The sequence below is a fragment of the Schistosoma haematobium genome, chromosome 1 (assembly GCF_000699445.3).
Source record: "Schistosoma haematobium chromosome 1, whole genome shotgun sequence".
Lineage (NCBI taxonomy): Eukaryota > Metazoa > Platyhelminthes > Trematoda > Strigeidida > Schistosomatidae > Schistosoma > Schistosoma haematobium.
This window is the reverse complement of record NC_067196.1, coordinates 91,127,394-91,148,673: the sequence shown is the minus strand read 5'-3', so window position 1 is coordinate 91,148,673 and position 21,280 is coordinate 91,127,394. Positions and strand designations below refer to the sequence as shown.

Below are 21,280 nucleotides of genomic sequence, written 5' to 3'. Positions count from 1 at the left end.
GTTTTACCGATTGTACACGATTCAATTGTCTCAGAATTTTAGCTTTTGTACCATAAATCTTTACCTAGTTAATATTCATTTATTCTCCTGTTTATCTATTTAAAGGCTACTATCAGTGTGTGTGATCGTTCAAACTATTTAATTACTATGTTTAATGAATAGACTAAAAACCCAGTGTTATTGCACTGATATAGTTCTGTATGCTTTGGGGAAAATTAGTACCAACAATTTATGTATTTGTCTGAGAACTAGTAGGTTGGTTTGTAGTGTGGATCAGTGTTTTGCTTAATTTTGGAAAGTCAGTATCACATTGATATTAATATTTTAAGAGGGAATCTCATCAGGACCAAGTATATTATTCTTACCAATTCAAGGATCGAAAACTTGTTAGCCTTTACACTTGGGATATTGATGCAGTGACATTTTATATTCCACGAACCCCCAGTATTTTACTTATTTAAACACGTAAACATTGGTACTATGAGGCACCAAATAGATACGCGCCACATAACCCAATCGATTTACGTGAGGGATTGAGTACTGCCCGGGTGCCCAAACCGGAGCAGCTGGTTTTCTTAGGGGGCCACACCTCGAGCCTTTGGCCTTAAGATCTAATCCACAAGGCAATGGAGTAACGTCAGGAGATGCAGTCCCATGGTAGCCGGTGATCAATAATAGGTTCACACATTAATTGTTTCCTCAGGATCCTGTAGCCTATGTACACTGTTAGTTTGGAGTCAGGGTTTTCCAACTCCGCTAGGTCGATCTTCCGTATCCAGCGACCCGGCTAAAGTGCCGGACATTCGCTTTTCGTCCTCTCGATTTCGTAAGCAACACCCGTGTGATGAAAAGGCAGTGAGTAGGACTTTCTTGGCAGTGGTTGTATGCACGTGGCCATGTGAGAGTATTTCGAGAGGGAGGGCCGACTCTACCGTACCAGGGCAATATATAAGTGCTAAAATAACCATTTCTTCCATGTCCTCTTTATAGTGATTTCAGGGATTATCACGGAAATCACTGGATATTCGTACGAGGTTCTAAAGTGATAATGACCAACTAACTTGGGCTATAGAGATTAGGTTTCAAGCTTGAACATTACCATACGTATTCGGGTTTTGACAACCAGTTACTTGAACATTACGTTGTTTTTAAATTGTAGAACAATGGATCCCTTCCACTGATGTAAGGAGTTAATCCGAGAAATGTAATATTCATTATATTACGAACAAGCTGATCACATATCCGTTAAGGTCTTTTTGTACGAAAATTAAAGAAAGTCAAATTAATACATAATTGAACTTTAATTTTCAATAAATATCTTTAAGAGTGTGGTTAGGTTTCTCGAGGTATATTGAGTGAATACATGGCACAAGTCCATGAAGTCACTGACAGGTGGACTGAGCCATGTTGGTAGGTGTAGATCACCTGGTTGGGATCCGTGAGATGATAGCAACCGATGGTTAGAGACCCTGAAGGACATGGCTCAAAATCGTTTGCAATGACGCAGGTGTATCCACTCTTTGTGTTCTCCCAAATTCTAATCTGAATCCTCCTTGTCTTTTTTCTCTTGCCAAATTTATTTCTCTGAATTATACTCTTTAAATAACATCTTCAAACCCTAATGTTTCCGATTACCGCTTATACTCTTACCGCCTCTACGACTACTGGATTTTAATCGAAAACTGCATCTCTGTGCTAATGTGGTGTGGCAACTCGAACTGATATACGTACGTACGAAGTTCTACGTTGTTACTGACTGACTGAATGAATACATCACATTTTTCAGATTAACTTCATCTTTATTTTACTTATTTCTCTTAGAATGTGGACAGTAAAATGTAGAGTAGGATTACTGGGAAGTATTTGTTTTCATTACCAGTAATGATAGCTTAAAAAAAGGTTATGCAATATATCGTACGTCAATTTTAGAGTTTTGGAAATAACAAATTTTGTACAATCTAATCAACTTTTACTTTTCTGACCGGTTTATGTAATAAATCCGTGAACTGTTCTGTTTTTTATTAAGAGTAACAAACAGTAATGTCAAGGGTTTCTGTAGTTACTTACTCTTATCTACTGTATTGTCTATCGTTTTGCAATGTGAAATGTGCATATTTTTTTTTAAGAGAAAAAGAATCAATAATTATACATTAACATTAATCTATGTATTGTGTAGACTCAATGATGTTTCGTTTCACTTTTTATATATAAAACTTCAAGACTATTATAGTTCATAGTGTATTTCATTTATTTATCTTCCATTTTGTTCTGTAGTATTGTCATCGGTGGTAATGCGATTATTCTTGGTCTAGTAGTTATTTCGAATTCTTTTTCATTTACTTCATCCAGAATATTACTTAGCATACCAGCTAAAGCATCTTCAATTAACCATTGAATAGCCGGATTCCTAAAATGATTAGAACATGATTTAAAAAATATTAATTATTTTATTGGTAGGAAGGGGGGAGGAGGAAAAGGTTGTGGAGCTTATGTATAACATGTAAGTACCTTTTTTAAATTAGTTGGGAAATCATTTAAAATCAGGGAACATTGGATTAGTGGCTTGAGACTTTAACATCTAACTACAAGTTCATTCACAAAAAAAAAATACATGGAACCACTGAATTTCGACTCAGTGGTGTGACATTCATCTCAGATTTAATCTGATGTAGGCTGATAAATACTGAGCTAGGAAGAAATGATTACCATTCATAAGCTGTTAGTGATTGGATGTTAAGTAAATTATATTCCGACTGTAGACGTCATCTTAACACCGGTTAGGCTTGTTTATCGTGATGATCCAGTCGAGTTAAATCAGTTCATCGAAGTCGCATCACACTATATAGGTTGGCTAGAGAGTAGTAAGACTAAATGCATCAAATGTAAGGTCAGGGCTATGTCGTACTCGAAGTGGAGTGTCATGTCAGCATAAAGCCTCCTACGGACAATCAACATCCCCAACCACATTACATTTCCAAAGACCGGGAAAGAGGTTGGGGATGACACGTACTAAGAACAGTACTCTTCATCTTAGAGGAAGTGAATTCTGAAAATTGAGAAGCTAGTTCAACATAGATCCACAGAAATGCTGTATAACTGGCTACAAGCATTTGTCTCTCGGCAACTGCGTTCAAGTTCTCAGGTCAAGAAGACTGCTAGTTGCCCAGATTGCTCTATAGGTCCCCCATAAAAAATCTCTACGATAATGAGGTGGCTGTCCAAATGTGGTCTAACATTGATTGGTTCATAATTTTAATGAAACTTAACAACTTCCACAAATATATACAGACAAATCTGGTAATACTTAGACTTATCTTATTTTTACGATAGACATGATATGCACAGATTGTTTGATGTTTAATCGTTACGGGAAATCGATCGTGTTTACTGACGCTTACTTCCATTTTAGGCAGGGGGAAGAATAAATATACAACTTACTGTATGCACATACTGTCGGCAGTTTCTTTATTTATACTTTTCATATCTTGTCTATTAGTTTTCTCTTGAACTATTTCAGGTATCCAATTATTTAAGTGATTTGTTGTTTTTTTTATGTCATTTATATAATTAATTGATAATTCGTTAGGTTTATAACAATTATCTGATTTTATTTGTATCCATAATGGGACTGGATCATCATCGTCATCATCATCAACGATGATTTCATTGTTGTTCAATGATGATGATGCATGAATGATATTCTCAGATGGAATAACAATATTTTGAATAATTTGTACAAATTCATTATTAAATATTAAACTATCTATTAAAGATGTTATCAAATCAGTGAATAATTGTTGATGTAAGTTCCAAATATGATCTTGTATTTTAGTTGAACTGATTGCTTTAGCAGCTGAATGATTAGAATTAAAAAATTGTGCACTAAAGAAAAGAGAAAAGTAATTTGAAAAAGGAATATCTGTGTATTAGATTTTATGTAGGTAATTGGTAAAACAATCCACTTTTTTAGTTTTAACATCAGTGTTGATAATATAGGCTATCACGACGGTATCAGAAAGGGATTTGGGAACTATAGTCAACTAGATAGTGACACGCCCCCAAATGCCCTGGTACGGCCGAGAGTGGGGAGAGTCCACTCTCCCCCTCGAAATGCTCTCACATGACCATGCGTATATAGCCTCCGCCAGGGAAGTCCTACTCACTGCCTTCTCGTGGCGGGGGTGTTGTTCACGAAAATGAGAAAACGAAAAGCGAATGTCCGGCGCTTTTACCGGGTTGGTGGACATGGAGACTTCACCTAGGGGAGTTGGAAAACCCTGATTCCAAACCAATAGTGCACATGGGCTCCAGAATCCTGAAGGAACAAATGGCGTATGAACCAATCGTTGGTCACCGGCTACCATGGGACTGCATCTCCTTACCCTTCTCCACTGCCTTGTGGATCAGACTTTCAGGTCGAAGGCTCCGGGTATGGCCCCCTAAGAAAACCCAGCTGCTTCGGTTTGGGCAGCCGGGCAGTATCATAACACCCACACATATCAATTGAGATCTGTGTGGCACATATGTATTTGGTGCCTCCTTGTACCAATATCTATGTGTTAAAATAAATAAAAGATAGTGACATAAAGATGTAGCGTATAAAATGCATAACTATAATATTTCAAATGAAATTTTGTACATGTACTACCCATGTGAACATGAATAAGACTTGCTGTTTTCAAGCAATAATAGTGAGCAGCTCTGTAATGTGCATCCGTTATCATTAGGTGTACCGTTTTTCTTCCACTTTGCTCAGCTATTCTCCATCCCAATGGACAGTTGATTGGAGGTCTCTATCTTACACTTGTTGGTAGGACATGCTGGCGAAGACATTCGTGGAGAAAATACAATTGTTCTCGAATGGAAGCCTGCCTTTTGGCGAAATTCTCCTATTCGTTGTTCGAAAATGGGAGTGAGTAGTTCGCTTAGCTAGCAAGGTAGATTTACACATGTGCTGTAATAAGAGAGAATTTAGGTGTGCTAAAACAGTGCTTTCATAAAATATGAAAAACACTAAATACATTCACATCTTCCATCAGTTGTCCTTCTCGTACTTCATGATTGTTCCAATTCCTCCCTGTTTCTCTTCCTGTTCACTTTATATCGGTCTTCGACTGGGAGGCATTCTACTTCCGACTGCTGCTATATATTACTTATATCTGTCAGCATAAGCAAAATACACAACAGTACTACTATATGGTCTGAATAATTTTATTAGACACGTTATTCTGCCGTAAAGATCAATCAGCGCAAGTCATTTTTTTAATGGTAATCGTAAATTGGTACATATGGGAATTTTAAATAAAGGAGTCTTGTGGAAATTGTTTTCTAAAGTTGTAAATGATATTTGTCATCAATTGGTTTCAGTTGGGATACTGCTGAGAACCAGTGGGTGCTTGGCAGATGTCGGGCTTTTCGGCAACCTACAACTACAACCCCACCAAGGATCAGACTAAAGAATTCTAAGTCTTGTGACAAGTACCTAACTGTTAGAAAACTTTGTTAGCAACCGTTTCATTCCACTGGTTACAAATTTCCACTAAAAAAATTTAGAAACTCGTTCAGACCTAAGTAACTGGCAAGCTGACTATTATAGTTAGACTAAACGACTATTGTGGCGATCGTTTTTAATTTGTAGGTGTTACAAATTAATCAGTTAGTTTGCTATTGAGTACTAAGGTTTCGATCCCTGGTAAGGTCATTATTGCACACTATTAAGGAGTTCCTTACTAAGACTACACAGTTGTCTAGTTCTTTTTGGTTTTCAATGGTACCTCGATTGAAATAAATTCGTGACGATTGTCATTCACGAATTGATTAATAATCATAGAACAAATGTTTTCTTATATCACTGCCGTTTAGTAAAAGAATGTGGTGAGGTTAGCAGTCATATTTATTGTCAGTTAATGCGTCAGTGCAATACATACTTATTGTGATATAATTTCACTCGATCACTTCAGTTTGTCAAAAATGGCGGAAATCCCAATTATATAGTGATCGTTCAATTTTAACTCAGAATAAAATGATTTCACCTAACCGAATGGTCAATGAGATCTAACGTTTAGTCTACCTAAAATTATATAACACAACAACTACTCGAGAAGTTTTGTTTAAATAAACATCTAATTTGGTGATTTCCGATTTCATATGTCTACTTATATGTCGTTAAAGCAACCCATACTTTGAAGGTAAAAATAGAAACGTTTGTTTTAAATGAAAATCAATAGATGTCGAAGTACTTGGGACTCACCAGTAATAAATCTATACATATATACCTCTTCAGAGGTTTTATTCTATCATTATATACTCAACACTTCGTTGTTATATTGATCCTCTCCATCACCTCAGTGTTCGTTCTCTAGTCCTAGAGTTGCCAGTTGATGTCTCTACAATTAGAGTGTATCTCTTACTTTTATTACCAGAGTGTTGAGACCCTAAGCTCTTGGGTTCGACTCTTGGTGGGGTCGTGAATGAGCACTTCTTGAGAAGTCCCATACTAGGATGGAACGACTGTCCAATACTTCCTTGTCAAAATATGATGTATATTACATTAATTTCCACAAATTACCCATGTTAAAAATATTTTACTTACTAGTCAATGAATGATGTTTTCCCTTCATCGTTTACACCATAGATTTTTGCAGCTTCATTATTGATTATTTCCGCACTGATTGTGAGGTAAACGTAAACTGGTTTGGTGTGAATTGGTTTTGGACATTTTTGACAAAACTCATCTATATCAATCTCATCTGATTCTGATGATATGGCTTCTGGTTTCGCTTTCTTTTTTATTAAGTCATTATCTGTTATTGTAAATTCAACTTTCAATCTATCTATTTCGGATTGCCAAGACTTTAATTCTTCACAATATTTGTTCTCTTCATGTTCATCGATTAACTAAATGATAAAAAAATGTAATAATAGTCGTTGTAATGATGAACATGTAACTTATTCGTCTAGGAGTAGAGAACGCCCTTAGAATCAATGCTTGAATAGTATTTTAACCTCTACACATTAATCAGCAATAAATATGTCATTGACTCTGATCTCTGCTGACTACCCTGTCTTTCAGGGTTGTGTAAACCACTGCATATACTGCTTTGTTTACTAGTTGATAAACATTGTTACAGTATTCTCCGAGTTAAGAACTTTATTGGTTAACTTACTGAACAAGTGTAATTTAACATTTATTTATGTATGACGATTAAGTGGTTATCGTAGTAGTTGGCATTGTGGTTTGTGCTATTGATATCGACAGATATAAGTAGCATGTATCACCAATCGAAAGTAGAATGTCTGGAGGCAGAAGGTTAAGAAGATCGAAGAGAAAAGAATGAGAACAGTGAGTGATTGGTGTGAAAACGAAGGAACAATCAAGTCTGAGATATTTAGCAAATGAAGCGTTTACTATATTGTTCTTAGATTGTACTAAGATGTTCTGTGGTGTTGTATTTGGTTGTCCCCATTTTTATGCTCTTGTTCACTACAGTTAGTTTATGTGTAAAATGACATAAAATATCTTCCAAATATTAATAATGATATATACAAGCTTATAAAGAATGGTTTTACTTTAGCGATTCGTTCATTGTCATTCAAATGACAGTAAAATGCAGTGACAACAAGAAGTTTTTGTAACAACAAAAACATATATGTGTACATTAAAAGAATCTGAGGGCATATGTGGCTAAGGAGAAGAGGTATAAGAGCACTACAATGTTATACAACTCATGAAGTATCTAATGGTATAAGCAGACAGATAACCACCATCAACATGGAGTATGATATAGATGGGTTTTGCAGAAGTTATTACGCCAGATTAGCACGATGAAATGAAAATAACAAAGATCGAAATAATGTAGTATTTCTACATTTACTTATACCTGTTAGACCTAATGGAGAAGCATAGGTTGACGACCAAGATATACCAACTGAGTTTGTCCTCCATTCTCCTTTCAAGTTGTTACTAATTTTTATTTATTCCTTAGATGTCTGCTTCCGATTATCGGCGCAGTGTGTTCATTGGTCTTCCTCTTTTCCGTTTCCCTTCAGGATTCAAAGTTAGGCTTTACCTTGTAATGGACTTTGGTGATTTCCACAATTTATGTTCCACCCACCACATAAACCGTCTTCTTCTAACTTCCTCTTCAGATGGAAGCTGGTTTGTTCTCTCCCATGGACATTACGTATCTTGTGTAGACAAATGCTGATAAATGACTAATTTTTTGATGATTATTGTGGTTGTTCTCGATGGTTCAGCTCTATACAGTAGAACTGTCTTGACGTTCGTAGTGGAGATTCTGACCATCAATATTGGTTGACAGTTGTTTTGAGATCCATATTTTCTTCGGTTGTAGGAATGCTGTCCTCGATTTGCCAGTCCTTGCATTTACGTCTGCATCCATATCCTCCTTGTTCATCGATTATGCTACCCAGGTACGTGAAAGTCTCCACCGGTCCCAGAGTTTCTCCATCAAGTGTGATTGGTTTGGTTTGCGTTCTCCATGTTGTATTTGTGGATGTTACTTTTCCCTTGTCTATGTTGATGTCTACTGATGTAGAGGCTGCTGCTACCACACTCTCTGTTTCTGATTGCAATTGTTGGTGTGCATGGGATGGAAGAGTTAGGTGATCTTCGAAGTCCAAGTCGTCTAGTTGTGTGCAAGCTGACATAGTATTCCGTACCTCCCCTCAGATGTCGAGGTCTTCATAATCCAGTCAATCACCAGAGGAAAGAGGAAGGTTGAGAGCAAGCAGCCTTGTCTGACACTGGTCTCCACTTGGAGTGGATCAGTGAGCTGTCCTCCCTGCACAACATGACAGTTTAGTCTGTCGTAAGAATTCCATATGATGATGTCAATCTCTTTCTCTACTCACTCCAAAATGTTAAAGGAGATTCCAAATCGTTTTTATCCACACTGTTAAGTACTTTCTCATAATCAGGCGAGCTGATGCCTGTTGACGAGCTCCATTCAATTGATTGTTCAACAGTGAACCGTATTGTCGCGATTTGGTCGGCAAGCTATCGATACTTAAGGAATTCAGTCGTTATTATTATAATTAGTAGTAATTCATTAGCAGTAACTAAACTTAGGGATGTGATATGAAAAGACGGAGTGGTAGAGATGAAGAGATATTGGGATTAAAGATTACGAGGCTGATATTTTCAGGGTTTTGTTTTAAAATTTATTGATGTGGCACTAAATATTATACTGAACGTTACAGATACATTATAAAGAATTTATTTGAATGTGTTTACTTTCCTGTATCAAATCAAATACTCTTTACATTGTACTTACTACTTATTATTTATTTCACATAAAGTAGTATGCATAGTGAAAGAATTTTGGTGGAGTTTTGTTCTCTGAGCTGGATGGTTTGGTCGTGGAGCTTTCATCGTTCTTCTGAACGACATCATCAGCACAAACTTCATCCACCTGAGCTACAGATCTCCACCATCTCATAGTGAAAGAATAGAATTATGCATATTATCTGGCTGTTGTTTAGATTATTCGTTAAAATTAATGATATCACTTATCGATGCATTTAAAGATGTACAGTAGAGATGTGTAATAAATATTAATTATCTTTTTATGGATTATGTTATTTGTATATTCATTTCATATAGAAGTGAAGTTGAGACATTGTATTAGATCATAATTCCATGTTAGTCTGTTCATCAAATTGAGACAAGCATTCTACCGATCATCAACATAATATTCGATTAACTGAATTTTAAAGTTAATCAATTAACAAGATCTGAGAATTATTCAAGCTGTTTTCGACCTGGACGTGGTTGTATAGATCAGATATTCACACTACGTCAGGTTCTAGAACATAGACACATATTCAGATGCCCCATAATCGTAGTATTTCTCGACCTTAAGGCAGCATTCGACTCTGTTGATCGTGAGTTTCTGTGGCAGTGTTTGTCACTGAAAGGAGTACCAGAGAAGTACATTAATTTTATAAAGGCTATCTACTCGGACACAACTGGTTGAATGAGAGCTTATGGCGAACTGTCATCAGAATTGATTACCTCAAGTGGTGTCTGTCAGAGATGTCCACTCTCTCCATTCCTGTTTAACTTTGTCGTTGACGTGCTTTTAGAGATGACACTTTCCTCATCTAGATTTCCAGGAGTTGAACTTCTACCGGGAGATTCACTTGTTGGCTTAGAATATGCGGATGATACAGTTCTATTTGGTGAAGACGCTGACAAGATGCAGAGTCTTCTTACCACTCTAAGCAACAATGCAAGCATGTTCAGCATGCGATTCCTTTCCTCGAAATGTAAAATGTTGCTTCAGGATTGGGTGGCGTAGACACCCGAACTAATGATAGAGAGTGAAGTAGTTGAGAGTATCGACTGCTTCACTTATCTTGAAAGTCTCATCAGAGGATATTCGAAGGTTACCAGTATTCGATCATAGGTGTCTTCGAAACATTGCTCGTATATCCTGGCACCAACGAGTAAGTAATTCAGTTGTAAGGAAACGGGTGATAGGTAAGTATGGCAAGTCAATTGATGAAGTAGTGAAACTTCATCAGTTGAGATAGCTGGAACATGCGTTACGTATGTCCGACCATCGACTGCCACGATGTGCGATGTTTCATGGTGTAGGAGTAGGTTGGAAGAAAGCTAAGGGCGGCCAGACCAAAACATGGCACAAATCCATGAAGTCACTGACAAGTGGACAGAGTGCGTCATGTTGGTAGGTGTAGACTACCTGGTTGGGATCCGTGAGACGATAACGACCGATGGTTATGGACCTTTAATGGCATGACTAAAAATCGTTTGCAATGGCTCAGGTGCATCCACTCTTCGTGTTCCGAATTCTCCTTTTCTTTTTCCAAACTTATTTCACTGGATTATACTCCTTGATTAACATCTTCAAACCCTAATGTTTCCGATTACTGCTTATAATCTTACTACCTCTACCACTATGGGATTTGAATTGACAATTGTATCTCTGTGCTAATGTGGTGTGGCAACTCGAACTGATGTACGTACGTACGTACGAAGTTCTACGTTGTTACTGACTGACTGGCAATAAAATTATATGCTCAATCATTACATTTGATTAGAATTAATTTGTTTTAAGCTAAATTATGAGCTTGGTCGGTGCACAAGTAAATGATTGCAAAATTTTTATCCGCGATCCTTAGAATTCTTCTACACATGAGCTTCGAACGGTAATGTAGAGAAGCGTAGTGAGAACAGAAGCTTCATTTCAAGGTTAATTTATGAACGGAAAATTACATCATTTATCAGTGTACGGATGATCTTAACCTTCTGGAAACTTCTGACAGAGTGCTAAATTTAGTATCGAAATAGTGTGGAATATAATCCATCCATGTACTAGATTGTTCTGGGAATTTTCAATCAAATATTAATTAGATATGATGTTTCAGTCTTTTCTTGGCTTCTGTAGACTTTATAGAGGAATACTCAAGAGATCTCAACAAAAATCATAGGGAATATCAGATATTATATGATTGTAGAAATGAATTGCTGACAGTTGTTAACTAATATGAAGTCTATGCCCACAGTTTCTTGATAGTTCCTCCAAAAATCTTAGATTAAAGAATATGGAATATGGAAAATCTATATAGATTGCACTGGTTATTTAGTTTACCAAAATTACGTAAAATTCACATGTTCAATAGTCCTTTGTTAATCGTCATTTAACATTTTCTATATCTAAATATTTTGAGTGATATAATGTAAATATGTTAGATGTTCGGAGGTAGTTAACCGCCGATTCTAAATCTAGGTACCATACAGGTCAGGGTTGCCTGTTGAGTACGAACCGATGTTAGCTAACTTCACATTCTTAAACATAACCAATAAACTATTGTAGCCGAGATTGACCTTCTGTAGTACTGTGATATTTACAATTGAGTGATCATTGAATAATGACCAATCTTACGCTTTTTCCAATCTTTAATTGCTCAGATCAGATCCTATCACTGTAAAAAAGAGAATCATAACAATCATAAAAGAAAGTTGAAAGATACATAAAGAATTTCGACTGTTTTTGTCACCACTCACTTCACAAATTAGATTTATCTCAGTAAAACGTGGTAATCCACTAGCTGTAAAAGTAATCAGTTCTTGAATTGTTTGACCTGGCTTAATTCTCCCTGTTCTTGGATCAATGTTAACAATCTAAAAGTCATAAGAGGAATATAAAAGGTAATGGAAATAAATTGTCAACAAGCATTCTTATACTTTTCTATACATAAGAGACTAATAATAGGTGAAAATAGTATAATTAAGCTCAAATTTGAAGTAACTCTATAGTTGATGATGGTTTTCATTGATACTTTTCATCAAGAAGGTGTTGGGGTAATCCAGAAAATTGCTTGCAAAAAACAAGCAAGGATCAGGAAACACTAATAAGCGTTCACTTGACGTTTTGGCCCAAAATATCAAGGAAGTGAAACGTCACATGCAGAGATTCTGATTGGCTGATTGCTACACTGCTACTATGTTTAGTAGCATTCCAAAATCTTCTAGCAACCCAAGGACATTTAAAATAATATAAAAACCCTGTATTTTCTGTATTAAAATGAACCCTGGAGTAAACTACTTCTCGCATACTTTGGGTCTTTTCTCTCGTGTTCAGATCGCCGTTTAGTTCTAGCTTAGTGGTTTCCAGAATAGCTTAGGAGACGAATATAGCGTCCAATTTGCAAAACTTATCAGGAGGATTTGAATTATCAAACTAAACTAAGAGACAAGAAGTTAATAATCATAATTATCTGATGAAATTCTTGATTTTACAAAATGGTTATTCAGTGGACTGCGAATATCAGAATACATGAACCAGGAAATATAAGTCGATCATGACTGCAAATGTGCCACAATGAAAGGTGAAAGTAGAGTGCATGGGTATTTGTCTCATTCTAGTATAATAGTTTTTAGTAATGTTAACCCACAACTCTTCCAGAGACCAAATCTTGGGCATTTAAATCTCATAGCCAAGATTGTTCAAAAGTATCTAGTATGAGGCACGGTTATCAAGTAAGAGAGAGAGGCAGCGCGACCTCACAAAGTAACTCGAAAATTGTCTAAGGATGGTGACTCAATTTTAGCAGTTAGGTTGATTGATATATAAGCTCAAGTCTTAGAGCTGAATACAACCACATATGAATAATCTTAATCGCTAATCTTCTCAATTTATATGAAAGAACTGATATAATCTTGTAATAATATAGAGAGGAATCAATTTGACTAATGCATCGCCTAACATATTGACCTCAATAATCATCCATCCATCATAGTCACCAAATCCGGTAAAACCGGGCTGCTTTGGTACACACCCGTGATTACATAGATCAAATATTCCCTCATTGTTAGATCTTCATCTTGTCATGCTGACATTATATGAGAGCTTGAGGTGATATATCGTTGTGTCAGGATGATAAGCTAATTTTGAATGAGCTATTAACATCAGTAAAAAACAATTCACTTACCTCCATATCATTTGGAAATTCCGTAAACCATCGAAATCGATAAACCGATCGATTATTAACAGGTAATCGATGAATATCAGAGCTAAATCTATTTGTCATATGAATTAAACGTCTACAACGTGTTCCAATAATAATACGATGTAATTCTATTAAATGATGTGATAAATTGACCCATGAATCAATTGGAGTTTTAATTCGACGTGCAAGTGGAGGAAAATTTCGAAAAGTCAAATCATCCTCATCTATACTATCATTGTTGGATTTAATGATTGACTGTGGTTTTCTATCCAAAGAGATTATATGATTCTGTAAAATAAGGCAAATATTATACTGTAAATCCATTTTGTTTTTGGCTAGGATCTCAGGTGTTATTCATTTAAAAAGGATAAGACAAAATTTGCAAGAAGTTTATTTAGTTTGTCGAAATGTGCTAAAAATATCTGTGATCTGTTCAGCAAATGTTCGCACAGTGGTTAAACATAAAATTTGTGATGAAACTAGACAAAATCTGTTAAGATAATTACAAATTATTGAAGACGTCAACATCTCGGAACAATTACGAGATGCAGTGGATAGCTAGAATGTAGCTGGATGATCTAGACTTCTCAGATGATCTGGCTGTTCTATCGCACACGCAACAACAAATGCAGAAGAAGACAACCAGTGTAGCAGCAGCTTCAGCAGCAGTAGGCCTCAACATACACAAACAGAAAAGCAAGATTCTCGAATACAACACAAGATGCACCAATCAAATCACACTTGACGAAGAGATTTTGGAAGATGTAAAAACTTTCACATATCTGGGCAGCATCATTGATGAACACGGTGAATCTGATGCAGATGTGAAGGCGCGGATCGGCAAAGCAAGAGCAGCACATTTACAACTGAATAACATTTGAAACTCAAAACAATTGTCAACCAGCATCAAAGTCAGGATTTTCAATACAAATGTCAAGATAGTTCTGTTGTAAAGGGCGGAAACTTGGAGAACGACCACAACCATCATCCAGAAGATACAAGTGTTTATTAACAGTTGCCCATGCAAAATACTTCGTTTCCGTTGGTTAGACATCAATAACAACAACCTACTGTAAGAGGGAACAAATCTAATCCTAGCGGATAAAGAAATCAGGAAGAGGCGTTGGAAGTCGATAGGATACATATTGAGGAAAGCACCCAACTGCGTCACAAGGTAAGCCCTCACGTGAAATCCTCAAGGCCAAATGAGGAGAGGAAGATCAAAGGATACAGTTTGCAGAGAAATGGAGACAGACATGAGAATAATGAACAAGAATTGGAGGGAATTAGAAAGGAAGGCTGAGGAGAGAGTGGGTTGGAGAATGCTGGTCGGCGGCCTATTCTGCACTGGGAGTAACATATGTGAAGTAAGTAAAGTAATTAAGGTAACATATAGATAAAGAAATTTAAAAATAGTGGTCAAAATTGCAAAGATAATATGTTAGGACGATCAATCTAAACATTCAATCGTGATTATTTGAAATCTTCTGGCCGTTAATTTTATCAATGCTATGGAACACCTTTTCTTACCAAATTTAGTTCTCTGAGATTTCTCCTTGATCTTAAAGCGTAGAATGGTTATGCAGGAGCGATTTAGTAAAGTGAAACAGTGGAGGCAAGTAGAAAGTTTGATTTTTAACTCTGTCTGTGGATGTTCTCGGAACAGTTGACAAGGAGATAAGATACATGTTTTATTAAAAATGGAGAGTTGTTCGCAAAGGATAAATAGTGTTTTGTAATATCAGTGTACTCACTTACTTCTCAGACTGAGTAAATAAAGTAAGTGGGCATGTTATATTCATTTATCCAGTTATATTTCACAGCGAAAGGGGTACTTGGGAAATTTGAAGAGATTCTAAGTAAACAATTATCATTATTATACCTATACTCAACACGGTAGGAATGTAAAATACGAACTTAAGTTAATTTGTTATTGTAGCGTAAATTTTCACACTTTATTGATCAATCGTGTAACAATAGACCATGTAGCACATGATTCTAAGTTAGTTTCGCATATTCAGTCCTTATAGGATATGTAAAAATGTATGAACTCCGTCTGGAGTCCCTCCGGGGGCTACTGCCGGTCCCAAGCCCGGATAAAGGAGGAGGGTGGGGCATGGGGTTAGCGTCCCCATCCCGTAGAAAACTAACTCGCTAAAAAAACGCTAACCAGAAAAAATTATTCAAACCATTCAAGTTCTGCCCTGGGAGTCAGAAGGTCTTCATTTAGAAGAACTATCACGCCTCATGATGGAAGCCGAGTTCCTTCGGAAGTCACGAGGCCGATGCCCCTTCTGACAACCAGAGCAACCACTTATTTAGGCACATTAAATACTCGTACAATGTGGGACACCGGGAGAGCCTTCCAAATTGCTGCAGAAATGAGAAGATACAACCTAGAGGTGCTTGGGACCAGTGAAACACATTGGACGCAGGTTAGACAACAACGGCTAGCTTCAGGGGAGCTTTTGCTATACTCCCGCCATGAGAAAAATGGACAAGAATTAGGTGGAGTTAGAAAAGAAGGCCCAGGACAGAGTGGGTTGGAGAATGCTGGTCGGCGGCCTGTGCTCTATTAGGAGTAACAGGCGTAAGTATAAAAGTATGAATTCATTGTTTAAATGGTTTATGGCTACCAGTGTGATCCAGGACGCGTGTCTTGTGCTATCTCAGACTCGTTAGCTTAATGCCTGTGAATCCCAATCATGATATTCACAACCAAAGTGGAAATCAGTCCATTTTTATTCAAACACCTAATGCGTTATCCACTGGGCTACTGAATACAAATCAACACTCACTCGTTCTAAAGTTATGATATTTAATCATTATAAGAAAAATGGCTGTACAGTAACAATCTACACATGGATATATATTCACCAACAAAGGCTGATTGAAATTAAGTCAATCTTCTCAATACTGGACATAGGGTAGTAAATACCTGTGTAGTTGCATTATAGAGTTGAGTTGTTGTTCAGATCATAATGTTAAAACCTGGATAGCGTCTAGTTCTCCTGAAAACCAATACAAACTTACTCTGGCCTAAAAAGGTAAATTTATATAGTTGTGAATGATAAGCATTGGGATAACTTATCTCTTTGTGATTGTGCAGTAAATAATATTGATTGGCTATCTGTCACCAACATATTGATGTTTTGATGTTATAATTACCAAGGTTTTTCGAACTATATATCTTTTACATGTTAAAGGCGTAACCTTTAGAATTTTACTTTATTATTTTACAAGACTAGAACCAAAAACAATGAATAACCAATTTGATGGAAGTCAATAGAATAATACACCTACATAATTATAGATAGTTAAGTCAACTACAATAATGAAATAAGCAATCAGATATTAATTATTTATTTAGGGTCTGGAACGAATATAAATACCGGTCCAGGTTATCGTTATCTACGTTAACATAGTAATGAGGGGAATTATCAGAACAAAAGGCAAAAAAATGGTAAAATAGTATTAAATGTATTAAAGACCTAAACTTTAGGAGAATAGTTGAAAAGAAACTGAAAATGTTTTTAAGAACAAAACCGTAAGGATGTTTCCTATCTGACAATTTGGAGGCAGAGGAATATTGCAACTGAGCCGTTGGAATCAATTTTATGCTAAGTCATCTAAAGCTTTCAAATACTAATTACAAGTGGGCTGAAAGTAGACTGAGTGAGTCGTGTTGGTAGGTGTAGACTACCTAGTTGAAATCCGCGAGATGATAGTAACCGATGGTTAGAGACCTAGAGTGACATGACTCGAAATGGTTTGCAATGACACAGGTGCATCCACTCTTTGTGTTCTCCCAAATTATAATCTTCTGAATTGTTAATATCCCTTTCTTATTTCACTGGATTATACTCCTTGAATAACATCTTCAAACCCTAATCTTTCCGATCACTACTTATACTTTTACTACCTCTTTCACTATGGGATTTGAATGGACAACTGCATTTCTGTGCTAATGTGGTATGGGAACTCGAAATGATTTACAGACGCGCGAAGTTCTAAGTTGTTACTGGTTGACTGACTGACTGAAAAGTGGGTATAGACACCGACTAAAACGTCTAAACTTACGTGCATAGCTCAGATCAGCAATTATTGACTTCATGAATTCATGACATACTCTCATCTTACCGCTAGTAATTGTTTTTAAAAAAAAGTTAATTCCATGCTAGACGTCATCGCATATTATAGATAGTTAGGGATGATTCTCACATATGATGCCCACATATGGTACCCATATTAATTAATTTACTTTTTCTATCCAATAGTCTATATCTAACATTAGTATTTCGCAAGAACCATTTGTATACTACTTATAAGTATTATCAATCAGAGTGCACCAAAAAACAAACTTGTGAAGCTTAGAATTGCATACCTACTTTAAGCTGTTATGAAAAATAGTACATTTAAAATGCATATAAACAATCTATTTATGTGTACAATTACTTCAATAGCAGTTGGAATTCGAACATGCTGTGGATTTGCTATTATTTCTTTAGGTCCCAATTGTTTTGGATCATATCCAATTGCTACTAATTCTAATAGAATAGTATCAGAATAAACTGATTGATTAGTAACTGATGGTAGTTCAGCATCCACAATATGAATATAACAATAAGCCTGAAAATTATATACAATTTATTATATTAAATATGATTAGAAAATAATCACGTAAATATTTATAAGAAGTTCACGGAAAGCTGAAGACTTTAATTTCATGCAGTGGTTAACATAGATTACCAAAATCTGTAGTGACCTACTTTCATCAAAAGAACGCGATTGGTTTAATGGAAACAATTATTATTATAACCAATTATACCAGTGATTGTTTTACTGCGCTTGTTTGTTTAACATTCTTCCTTCCGTTGATTGTGACCTTGCACGCAATTACGTTTGCTCAGTGATTCCGCTTGTACTTCTTTGGCACCATCTCGGTATTCTTTCGATACCACGAAATCGCCAACAAATACATCTCGACTACAGCCATCAATTGCCTTCTGATATTTGACCTACGGGGGATCTTACTGGTTAACTGGCACGTAGTCTTCCTGTAGTGGTGATCACAGTCAACCGCGACTCGACGTCACACTACAGATCTATCCCTAATTTTGATGAGTAGGGTTAATTTAGAGATTCCTACAGATTGTCATCAGTAATCTAACATTGAAATCAGCGATAATGATCACGATTAAAATCGTTTATCCGATATTGAGTGTGTCCATCGATCTATTGATCTAGTCTATCAATCCTGTATTAAGTCATATTATCTAGTATCAATATCAATATTCATTGGTCGAATCAATAACAATAAGAACCAATAGATTAGAATAACGTATTTCCTAAAAGTTTTATAAATGCGTGATGTTAAGTGTGCTAGAAAGTTCATACTTAGAGACCATTGTATGTAACAATGTGCATTCTAATCTCTTTAATTGTATACTAAAGACCTTACTTCTAGCTCAAAAGACTTATCATTCATCGTCAAACATTTACTGATGATTTGCATTTATTCTTTATGTCAAACAATTTTGCCTGTAGATTAATAGACTTAACTTGCTGTTTCACTGTTTTCTTATATATAGTAAGTCTTGTAGAGTGTCGGTTACTGTGTTAAGTCCACATAGCTTTTTCTAGCTTCCAGACAGACCGATCTATTCATTCTTCTTGAATCATATTTTGACCTTGTCAATTGTTCGCCTATCAACTCTGTTTTTATTTGACCGTATATGTGTTCATTTCTTATCCGGCGATACTATAATTTATGGACGAACCAATCACGTAGAAGATAACAGGTCTCGGATTTTGACTCGAAATTCACTCGTTCATTCGGATAAATAGAGTTTTGGCATTATAGCTGATATCAGATCGTGATGAAAACCTTGCCTATCGTGATGAACCTATCAAGCTATACTGGCTGCAACAATCGTTCCTCAAGATCCTACCATACCATACAGGTTGGTTGAAGAACGGTAAAACTGAAAGCAACAGACCTAAGGTCGGACGGCGAAGTCCTACTGCTGACTGTACAGAGGTGTGACGGCAGTAAGGTGTTACCTTCAAACAACCAGCATGACAGCGATGATGCCTTCCCATAAGGATGAGTGAGGTTAGAAAGGGTCGATCCTAAAAATGCACACCTCACCTTAATCCCACGGATATCCGTCTCCTGCAATAAGGTTTCAACAAGTATGGAGTTGACACAAAATTTACTCACAAAAAGGTCGTATGTGACCGACCTCAAGCAGTTGTCCCTTAGGCACTGCGGTCACGCTCTCAGGCCACTAAGACCACCTCTAATCCAGTTTCGTTTTCAGGTACCTTCAGAAGAACCTTTGCACGGTGTGGGCAACCATGATGTGATAACCACTCTCATATCTCTAACAACACTCATGACCACTAACTGACAATATTTACATGGATGTATATAGTGTATCCTAACAACGGATAACTTTATTTTAAACAAATATATTTAAATAAATAATAACTTACAGTATATGTTTTTGCTTCTATAGGACGAAATCTCCAATCTAATATATACAATCCATTTGATTGAATAAATCCTTGATTTTGTATACAATATAATATAGGTAAATCATATTCAATTAATTTTTCATTGATTTCTGATTTTTTCAATTCTTTATTGATTATTGATTCATTCATAAACCATTGAAGTGGAGTAAGATGAAATTTAAGTGTTTTACAACTAGGATTTTTTAATTTCATTTGATATAAATAACCTAAACGATAATCCCCTAATCCAATTGGTGTTGGATTCAATATATATTTACGATTCATTAATTGTAAATAAGGTTGATTTAATGATAAAGTAACACCAATCATATTTAACTAATTAGAAATGATGAAGAAAAAATATATAGACATAAAAGATAATTAAGAAAATAAAAAAGTAACAATTGATGATTGTATATATTATCCACATTAAAACTATGAATATTCGGATTTTGTCTGCACCCATCATGACGTTGAATATAGTCTGAATACTTCTTCTGAACATAACTTCAGCAGGAGATTTTCCATCTAGGACAATAGGGTTGGGCGTAGTTCTATAAACTGTTTATCTAACTTGCCCCCTCATCTCCCCCCTTTCAGTAGTGTATTTTTAAACGTGTCAACAAAGAGCTGTGCCTGTCCGTTTGATTAAAGGGAATTGGAAAGAGAGCGTATATGTGCAATTCCATTAATGCTGTGGAAGTGTTTGAATGATTTCGAAGTGAATTGTTAGTCATTGTCGGTCATCAAAGTCTCTGGAACTCCGAAATAGCTAAAGAATTCAGATAAATTACCGATTGTTTGGCTAGTTGTGAAATTTGACATAGCATAAATTTCTGGCCATTTCGTGAGTGTATCCACTGTGACTAAAAACACTTTTATGCAATTAGTTCCCTTTATGAATTTGTGTGATAATTTTAGAGGTAATAAAGGATTCATGGAATTAAAACAGTGATAAGATAGGTTACGTAATACTTGAATAGGTTTTGAAAAGTTAACATAATTTAAGAGGGTAAGTGAGTGGGAATGTGGAAATGGAAAGTTGGTTTAAGAATTCGGTAATATGGGGGGGGGAATATAACACAAAATAAATGTTTTAAAAATAAATAAATAAATAAAATAACACAAATAACCAAAAAACAATAAAAATAAAATAAAAATGGGTTACCAGGGTAACAATAAGTTTACTACTGTCTCTTTTTGAATACATAAATCAGGTTTAAGTTTTTTTTCGCGATCGGAGAGCAGTCGTATTTCTTTGTCT

The 21,280-nt window shown here is 35.9% G+C and overlaps 1 protein-coding gene across 2 annotated transcripts in view; it reads right to left on the bottom strand.

The window, feature by feature from the left end:
* Positions 1–2,148: 2,148 nt before the first annotated feature.
* Positions 2,149–21,280, bottom strand: part of MS3_00002453 (uncharacterized protein) — a 56,615-nt gene continuing 37,483 nt past the window's right edge. Inside the window, exons 8-15 of one of the 2 annotated variants that reach the window (XM_051210055.1) lie at positions 19,996–20,352; positions 17,953–18,126; positions 13,480–13,785; positions 12,053–12,169; positions 6,593–6,897; positions 4,649–4,954; positions 3,439–3,882; positions 2,149–2,407 (exon numbers count right to left, since the gene is read on the bottom strand). In XM_051210055.1, the coding sequence (XP_051075543.1) occupies positions 4,930–4,954; positions 6,593–6,897; positions 12,053–12,169; positions 13,480–13,785; positions 17,953–18,126; positions 19,996–20,352 (1,284 nt within the window). In that variant the 3' untranslated portion in view covers positions 2,149–2,407; positions 3,439–3,882; positions 4,649–4,929. The remainder of the gene's footprint in view (positions 2,408–3,438; positions 3,883–4,648; positions 4,955–6,592; positions 6,898–12,052; positions 12,170–13,479; positions 13,786–17,952; positions 18,127–19,995; positions 20,353–21,280) is intronic. The other variant, XM_051210054.1, reaches the window with a different exon arrangement.